The following is a 9,866-nucleotide window of genomic DNA, read 5'->3' on the forward strand; positions in this document are numbered from 1 at the left end:
TTCCTCGCTTGGACCTGCATCGGAGCCTCTTCGCTAGACGCACGCAGGTTGACAAGTGGACTGGGACCAGGGAACTCTTGAGGATGGATACGTTTAAGGTATTTAGAGCAATGGTTTCTTATGAATTTCTGGGGATTTTTTATGGATTTCTAGGGAATTTTTGAAGAATTTTCCTAGTGCTTTTTTTTTGGTTCACTTTTGATGAGTTTTATAGTACTTTTTGTCTGTAGTTCTCTTTGTTTCTTTTTTCTGTGGATAGTCGTGGAATTTTGTGAGTGAAGAGTGGAGAATATTGTGGAGATTTTTTGAAGAGTTTCTGGGTTTTGCTTTCTGGTTTTGGAGGTTCAGGATTCGGGTCTTTTCAGTCTGGTTATGTTTTGATTTTTATAGTGTGGTTATATTTGGGATTTGTGTTTCTTTTTCTTTAAACGATTCAGAATATTCTTTTTTACACTCTTCAATGAAGAAGCCATAAAAGAAGAATATTTCTCGAACTCAACTGCCCGATTCTTAAAAATTTTAAATCCCCAAAAATATCGAGTTCCAGAAACTCCAAAACTCTAAACTCTAGTCTTCTAAGCCTCGAAACCTAATAATAAGGAGGGGCACCATCTTGCTGGAACCCTAACTTATTTCTCAACATCAGTATCATAACTTCCAAAACATTGAATAAGTATGTTTCCAAGAGTCTTAAATAACCTTCTCCATTAACAGTCACATCAAAAAAGGTTCAATTATCTAACGATTATCAACTCCACACCATACTATTCTAGACCTCAACCTTAAAAATCCCCAAACTTCTCAACAAATTTCTCAGCTTAATTATCCTCAAACTCGACCCAAAACCTCAACATCCTCTTCCATTCCGCGCTTCCCAAGACACTGGCACGCCATCCGTTTCCGGTGCCTCCAATTGCACTGTCTGTCTCGAGGGAGGACCCCGACAAAATCGCGGGCAGGACGAAGACAATGCGCCAGACTAACGGGCGAAGTGGAGGGCAGAAAAAGAGGAAAAAATGGACCGACTTAATTGCCAGGGAATTACCGTCGGTCCGCAAGCTTTCTGGAGCGGAAACGCGCGGTGCGACACGGATCGGGGCCGCTGTCGGTCCGCGTGTGTCTACGAAACGCACGTTAATCGAGCATCGTTCATTAGCCGCGCAGGCCATGCAATTTTCATGTTCCCATAAGCTCGATAATTCGCGAATCTGCCTCGATTTTACGCTTCAATGAGCCTCTTCGTGACCACCGCGATATCCGCCTGGAGGATCGCGAGGAGGAGGATTTTTTTATCGATTTTTTTATTGTGGTGCCATTTTGGGGACCAAAAATGGCACTCGCCAGGACTTCGAATAACAGCTGCCATAATTGGCAGATTGGGGAGTTGAGGTGGTTATAGGTAATTTGTTTTATCATTTTAAAGTGAGTTAGTAAAATGGTAGCTTGGATTGGGATTTGAACGTTTTCTGCAGTCTGCCTCGAATAACCATGCATGGCTCTAGCGTTATGCAAGCCATTGTGGAAAGTACGAAATGTTAAATGCAACGCAAAGGTTCATACTGCAGCCAGCGTCCGGCAATTAAAGTTCATTGTCGACCGTTTGAATACAGTGCTGCTCGAAGCGTTTACATTTATCAATTGCCACGTGAACTTTGAGGTCTCTTTGACCCTTGACCAGTCAAGAATTCATTTTTTATTTGTACCTATACGTATACATGAGAAGAAGAAGAAACTAGATAGAAATCTTAAGATTGTGGAATCATGGATACCTCAGAAATAATGGACTCTCCAAAAATTCTTGGATACTCCTACAAATTTTTAGACTGTCCAAAAAATTCTTGGACTCTCCTAAAAATTCTTGGACTCTCCCAAAAATTTTGGGACTCTACGAAAAATTCTTGGACTCTCCCAGAAATTCTTGGACTTTACGAAAAATTCTTGGACTTCACAAAAAATTCTTGGACCCTCCAAGAAATTTTTGGACTCTCCCAAAAATTCTTGGACTCTCCCAAAACTTCTTGGACTCTCCCAAAAATTCTGGGACTCTCCCAAAAATTCTTGGACTCTCCCAAAACTTCTTGGACTCTCCCAAAAATTCTTGGACTCTCCCAAAAATTCTTGGACTCTCCCAAAAATTCTTGGACTCTACAAAAAAATCCATGGACTCTACAAAAAATTCTTAGACTCGTCCAATAATTCTTGGGCTATCTAAAGAATTCTTGGACTCTCCAAGAAATTTTTGGACTCTTGTAATCTTAAAAACCTGAAGTCTTGGCATATTGAATATCTGCGATACAATAACTGGAATAATAAGTCGCGAAGCCTCGAATGAAGCCGAAGGGTGACAGGAATACTTTCCATCAAGGGATCAATGAACAAAACAACTGAATCGAGTTAAGATCGTCGACTGGACCGAGCGAGGCGAGCATGAGCAACTCGTCGACAAGTGAAATGGAACGACATGCTTTCCCCTTACACGTTTCGCGCTACACACGCTCCTATCTATGGTAGGCACGCGTACGGGACGATCCACTTTTTCCGATCTAGTGACTTTCGATCGACCATCCACGACTCGTTCAAGCTTGTCGAGAAACTATTGTATCACCTGCTGAGCTCTATGGTGACCTTAATGTGACCTCTCAGCATTCTTGCCCTTTCCCCTAACCTTTAAGAATTCTCCTGATGGCACGGTAGAAGAATGCAAGGAAAGATGAGGTCAATGATCATTTTTATTAACTTTTAGCGTACCTGTGTTTAGCAATTCTTGAATATATATTTTTAAATAGTTTATTTGAGGATTTTTTGAGCTCACTGATGAACTGAATTTTACTTTTGTAGAGACCTAACACTTGGCTACTGAAGTTTCAATTACTATGATTCTGTCACAATGCAATAATTGTCAAGCCTTTAATTCTGACGACAAATCGTCACCCCTGATAATAGAAAGTACGTAGACGGTTACTGCATCGCTATTTTCTAATCTCAGGGAAGAATGCAGGCAATTTCTGCGAGCTATTAAATTTCTCTCGCGCGATTACCACTTGGTCGGGAGCCTCTCGATTCTCCCGTTACGATGCATCGATTTCTGCGCGTTTCAGTTCCGGCAAAGTTTGCTTCGAGGTCGTCGTGATCTTTCTATTTGCAGAGATAGCTTGAGAAAATTACAAAAGATAATCGCTATGGAGCATCCCATGGGAACTTGATTCCGCTTTTGATGACTACGATTGACTCAGTGGAAGTTTATGCGGCAGTTCGCGTGCGTCACACACGTTCAGCAGTTCCTTTTCACTTGGAGATAAAAGGGAACGACAAAGGAGAAAGTTCACTGACTTGATAAGGTGCAGCCTCGCGAACCCTTCCTTTTATGTTCGACGCGACGATACGTGTAGAAAGTGCGATTGCACTTTTTTTTAAGGTCTCGAAAGTCACCGAGCATCGACGTTCCTTTGAAATGATTTTTGATATGCAGGATGCATCGACAAAAGTAGAGTGTTTAATTATGAAACTGGAACGCTATGAAGGATTTTGATTTGGATAGTTTCAGAATAGTTTCTAGGTCAATTCCTTAGGAAATTTATTTTTGTACAAACTCAAGGATTGAAAAATTGAGGAGATGAAAAATTGTGGAGTTGAAAAAACGTGGAGTTGAAAAAACGTGGAGTTGAAAACGTGGAGTTGAAAACGTGGAGTTGAAAATCGCGGAATTGAAAACTCGTGGAATTGAAAATTCCAGGAGTTGAAAAATCGTGGAATTGAAACTTTTAGGAGTTCAAAAATTCTGGAATTGAGAACTTAAGGAATCGAAAAATCTTGGAATTGAAAACTTTCAAAGAATTCTTACCGAAAAAATTGATACTATTGCTTCAACCAAATCCCATCAAGTTATCCCATTTATCAACCTCCCCTGTCATTAGTGAAGAAACAACATTCCTCCGTCACAACGTTATAATTTCAGTATCAAGATTCCGTCATTTCTCAGAAAGCAATTAAGCCAAAAAGTGGGTCATGTTATGCTCGATGCAGTGCACAAGGCATTCTTTACAAACTACTGTGCACGCGTAACGAATAAACTCTATTCAGGATTGAGGAAGGCACAATGGACTTCCGGTACACTCGTTTCCATCGGGGCACGAAACTCGTAATACGTTGGTCGTTACATAAAACTCGGTTGATCGTTTAACGTTTACCAAACTGTGCTTCCTAGATAATCGAGTTTAGGAAAAAGTGGATTACTAGCTGACTCGAGGATTTGCTACAACTAGGAAGCTTAGAATAAAATACAAATCTAGAAGTTTGGGGATTAAGAAATCTAAGACTAGTAACCTAGCTAGTAAACTGTCCTACCCAAAAAGGTCTCTTTCCTGGGGTCAAAAGTTCTTCAGAGCTAATTAATGCCTTTTGCAATTCTCAAAAATTCAAATTCCCCTGAAACTAGGTAATTAATAATTTTCTAACTTTCTTCATCTCTTGCTATTTCTTCCAGATGACACTTTTCCTGGCCCTGCTCAGCCTGGTCGCCCTCGCCACAGCTTCAGCAGACCTGCCGAAGCCCAGCTATGCCAGGACAATGTTAAAAGTGTCAAGGAGTCTCCCAGGCGAGACTGAAGAGTTCAAAGTGCGCACCAGCGAAGGCAACATGGCTACCTTGATTATCAAGCGCCGAGACAGAACCTCCTCAGAAGATTCGAAGGCCAGCCAGTCCATCAATCCTCTGGGGGAGCAGAAAGTGAAGCCTGACGAAGGAAAAGAAAACGCCACGTCACTGGAGATGACCCAGGCACCCAAAAACGAGGCCAAGACCAGGGAAGAGATAAGAAAGCTAGAGGAGGCTCAGATAGAGCAGCTGAGGACCAAGCTGTCGGAGTCTGAGGCTCAAAAAGACTTTTCAGGGTCAGAGCAAGCCTCAGGGAATGAGAAGACTCCAAAGGACCAGGCTGTCAGCGAGACTAACATTGACTATGGGAACTGGACTCCTCTGGGCACTGATGGGAGAGCTGTCCAGTTGCAGGAAACGACCACTGAGGAGTACCACAGCTGGAAACCTCTTCCAAGTGATCTGAAGACCACCACTGACGAGAGGACCAACTATGCCAGGTTCGACAGCGCCTTCCCTAACAGTGGACTCCTCCTGCTGCGACATTTTCAAGACAGATCCCAGAGGAACCTGCAGGTCAGCGACCAGCAAGAGGAGACGCCTCGCTACACTTTCCTGCCTCATCAGATTCGCTCTACAAGAACGAATATTGGTGCCAACCTGTTGAAGAACAGAGATTCTAAGAACGTTCCACCAGAAGTGGTAGTCAGGTCAGAGATTAACGTGAAGTCTAGCTCGACGAGGACTCCCATGACTCTGGACAAGGATGGGATACCTGTGATCCATGGCAAGAGGGTTCCTGATGAACCTATTGATAAGATTCAGACCTGGCGCAATGCAAGAGTGATTAATAATAAATTGGTCCATGATAGACCCTCTACTGAGGGTTTAGAAGTGTCTACTAGCTTCTACCCCGCGGAGAATATGGTGGAGAAGCAGAGGTTTGAGAGGTTCTTCAAGAATGTTAACAGAAGGTTAGTAGATTCAGAATTCTTCACGTAGAAAATACTTCTAGTGATTTAGATAAGCATTAAATGATATTTGTTAGCTTTTAGAATAGGTGTCCATACTCTACATATTGGATTTTTCAAGCTCTTCGGGTTTTTCAAATCCACCCATTTCTTATTTTTGTTATCTCAGACCCTAGATAACTTTATTCTTCACATTGGGCTCCTCAAACTCTTCAAATCCACATATTCAGTTCTCACAGTCTTTAGATTAAATCCTCATCATGTTCAGGTACGGTAAGGACTTCGAGGAGGAGGGCAAGAACGTCTTCTTCGAGTGGGATCCGAAGAACTACAAGAACGAAGCCCTCAAGGCCGAGGTGTACGAGCCAAGGACCGACAACTACAGAGCCAGCACTCACAAAAGGATGTTGCACCCTGACGGAGTCTCAGTCTACCCTGTCTCTCAGCTCTACACCCCAGAGAGCCAGAAGATCGCGCCAGTAGCTCTGAAGCCTGGCGCCAGAGCTCCAGTTCTTCAGTATGCTCACCCAGAACTGGGTGTCCAACCAGCGAAGATTCTGAAGAATGAGAAGAAACGTCCAGACAACTTCCCAGAGAACCAGTACTCCTTCAGCGAGCAAAAGCAGAAGAAGAAGTACGTGTTGAATGACAAGACCATCATCGATAGCTACAACACTAAAAACTATTACCCTAACCAGCACTTCTATGGCTTGAAGAGGCCCAATGATGCTCCCTTTTGGGTGAAGATATCTGAGAACCTGAAGAGCCAGTTCTCCAATGGCGTTGAGAAGGTCTCACAGTTCACCAGACCTGTGATCGACCCTTTAGTGGAAGCCACTCATAAGATCTCCCAGAATCTGGGCCTGTCCAAGGGCAAGGAGGCCCAAGACAAGATTGGCACTGTAGCCTCTGGGGGTAGCATCCTGATCCCAGCTCTAGGACTCGTTGCCTCAGGTGCTGCCCTTGGCATAGGCGCTGTTGCTGTGGGGAGATACCTCGATGTGGATGTCTTAAAAAGATCTAACGATGGCATCGCTGCTGAAATGGAGTACCAGAGAGCTCTTAATGGCAATCAGGCCTTCTTAAGAGAACTTAGCGAGGTTAATGGTAAAGGAGGAACCCTGTATTTCCTGGAAGACATTCCTCAGAATGAGGACACCAGGACTAAGGACGAGGCTAGGTCCTTGGGGAACCAGAATAATGTCCTGGTGATTCTTGAGGAGAACCAGAAGACAGCTGAGGAAGGAAAAGTGGAGGCTTCAGAGAGAGACCAGGTGACGAATAGAAGAAAACGGAGTTTGGACTACCTGGACATCTTCCAGGCAGAAGGAAACCTAAAGAACCTGGTGAGGAACAAACGTCTGCAGAGGAAGGGAGCAGACTCCATGAGCGAGATTGTCGAGATCGATTTACCAGCTCGCGAGGGAAGCATCGACGTGACAGAATTTCTCATTCCAAGAAAGACAATTGGAGAGCAAGGTAACCTAAAGAAGCATGGCAAGGATGCAGCGATTCTAGTTATCGAGGATGGCTCCACGCCTCTACAGTTGGTAGAGAAAGATTTCAGCTCTGAGGTGGCTCATAGAAATGATCTAGAGGGAGCAGCTAGGGTTGTTGGAGACATGATGAGGAATTCTGTAGATGGCAGGGACGAAAAAAGAAGAAGAAGAAGTGTGGAGAGTGACCAGGAGCTAGAAGACGCTCTTCAGAATCTGGAGAAGGCTGAGGTAGCCGAGGTGACTCACATTGATGGCGACTGGACCAACACACCTTGCGCCAAGAGGTTATTCTGTGACGCCATGATCCAGAGAGGTCCTGATGCTACTATACTGATGGAGAAGAAGATGGCTGCTCTTCTCGGCCGGTGAGTAGCTTCTTGAAATCTTTCCATATTCCTGGATCCTTAAAGCCCAGCAATCATTACCTCTAATCTTACCAAAAGGCTACAAAAGTTCCCTAAAAGGCCACGATTTCTAAGAATTATGTTCCCTAACCAGAAGAAAAACTAGCACCTGCTTGTTGCCTTTTACAAAATAGCCGGAAGCTTCGTAACTCTACCGATGATATAATAACACTGGCTCCATTAACATAGAGTTATGCGCGATTCTATGTTTGGCGAGTAATCATCTCTCGGTTTCGTGGTGAGGAAAATCGTGGGAACTGGATCCTGAGATATATCACTGCTACAAAAGAACCTTTTCCCTAGGCTTTTCCCAAAAAATACCCACAGACATTCGCCTTAACTTATGTTAGTCCAAACCAAGATATTTCTCTAATATAACTGGCTCTCAGAAATTTGGGTACTTCAGAAATTCTTGGACTCCCCTTCAGAAATTTTTGGACTCCCCTTGAGAAATTCTTGGACTCCCCTTCAGCAATTTTTGGACTCCCCTTCAGAAATTTTTGGACTCCCCTTCAGAAATTTTTGGACTCCCCTTCAGAAATTCTTGGACTCCCCTTCAGAAATTCTTGGACTCTCCTTCAGAAATTCTTGGACTCCCCTTGAGAAATTCTTGGACTCCCCTTGAGAAATTCTTGGACTATCTTTCAGAAATTCTTGGACTACCTTTCAGAAATTCTTGGACTCCTCCTCAGAAATTCTTGGACTCCCCTTCAGAAATTCTTGGACTCCCTAAGAAATTCTTGGACTCTTCTTCAGAAATTCTTAGACTCTCCTGCAATTTTTTAGATTCTCCTGTAATTTCTTGGACTTTCCTCCAATTTCTTGGACTCTCCTCCAATTTCTCGCACTCTCCTCCAATTTCCAAGACTCTTCCAGATTCTTGGACCCTCTAAATCATAAAACCCAAACCACAAGCTATTCCCAACGCCAAATGGAATCTCATCTAGCAAATACAGACTGAGTGACATCTGACAGGGTTCAACTCTCAACGCAATGCGATTTGCCAGTCGCTCGATCTCCCATCGCGGACTTTTCCTAACACGTGCATGACGAATCACGACGCGTAGCGTATGCACAGAGTGAAACTGTGCTAAGAGGTAAAAGTCGAATCAGTCAGTAGGACGTCGCCGGCGAAAGCTGGAAGAAAGTTATCTGTTCTCGCTACGGTTCCGTCTGGCCGGGTCGGCTCTTTGATTTTCTCGGTTGCGTGACGCCTCGACTTATCGACTGTAATGACTTTGTTCGCTGGAAACTGGCTCCAGGAAAGTCGATCCCATCGCGACAACAGCCGATTTTCTATGCGCGAGGCCCATATCAACGCGATCACACACTGATAAATGCAGACCCGCGGTTACTATTATTATTTCCATAAACCTTGCGATGGACACGTTTTCTACTTTCTTCCACCTGTGCTGGCAATTATCATAGTTTCACTGCCTCTCTGGAAGACTTTACGATTCTCCTAATGTCTGAATAATAAGTTATTACTATCAACACACTTGGTCAGCTTAAAGAAGAAAGTCCTTCAATATAACTCACGATTTTAATTCTCATTTCTTTGTGTATAATTTCCTCAATTTTTAATTAAGGACAAAAATGAACCTAGCGTGTATGGAAATGTTAACACAGTCCCTGACCAAGCTTCCAATCAAACTTCCACTCATTCATGCCCGTGTCAACGAACCAGTCCCCAATTTCACTACCTAATAGTCATTCGACGTCAACTTTCGACCTGCCAGCGACGTCAGGAGCTTCATTAAATCCCATGAGTAACGCCTCGTAAATTGCCCGAGGATTACCTCACATCCCATTGACTATCGATCACACTTTCGAGGTATCAATGGCCCCAAGCTTTCTAACGAATTTTTCGACTGCCGATCGTTAGCTTGTCGTGGCACGCCTTTTCTAGGATACAGCCGGGAGCTGCTGCCCAGGTGTCCAGCCACTTCGAGGAGGTCATGGACGCTGTGCGAAGACACGACTGCTCTAGCTTCCTGTGCCCCCAGGCTAGGCCAGGGAACGTCTTCTTCTAAGATTCTTTTTAGACAGTGAAAGATTCCCTCCGAGGAAAAGGGGACGATTCGTGAAGGTGAAGATTTGGATCGTGTTGAGATCTGGCGATTTTTGTTCCATTTGTTTGGGATTCTGGCGATTTTTAGCAGCTAAATTTTGAGTTTTTTAGTGAATGGATTGCAGAAGAGCTGATATTTTTTTTTTTATCTGGACTTTATTAATTATATTCTCTCCTTTTTTTGGAGAATATACATTTTTTTTCAGTCTCATGAATGTTGGAAATTTTAATTTTTTTTTTATTATTGAAATATTTGCAAAGGAATTGTCTGAACAAAGGGAACAAAAGATACTTCAGGGATAAGAAAATGAACAGGCCTGCGAGCCG

General features: G+C 43.5%; 1 protein-coding gene across 1 annotated transcript; it reads left to right on the top strand.

The window, feature by feature from the left end:
* Positions 1–83: 83 nt before the first annotated feature.
* Positions 84–9,664, top strand: LOC143181532 (uncharacterized). Its single transcript, XM_076381974.1, has 4 exons — positions 84–98; positions 4,484–5,568; positions 5,834–7,429; positions 9,378–9,664. Exons 1-4 carry the CDS (start codon positions 84–86, stop codon positions 9,499–9,501), a joined length of 2,820 nt encoding a protein of 939 aa, XP_076238089.1. The 3' UTR covers positions 9,502–9,664.
* Positions 9,665–9,866: the final 202 nt, after the last annotated feature.

Source organism: Calliopsis andreniformis, chromosome 7 (assembly GCF_051401765.1).
Source record: "Calliopsis andreniformis isolate RMS-2024a chromosome 7, iyCalAndr_principal, whole genome shotgun sequence".
Classification (NCBI taxonomy): domain Eukaryota; kingdom Metazoa; phylum Arthropoda; class Insecta; order Hymenoptera; family Andrenidae; genus Calliopsis; species Calliopsis andreniformis.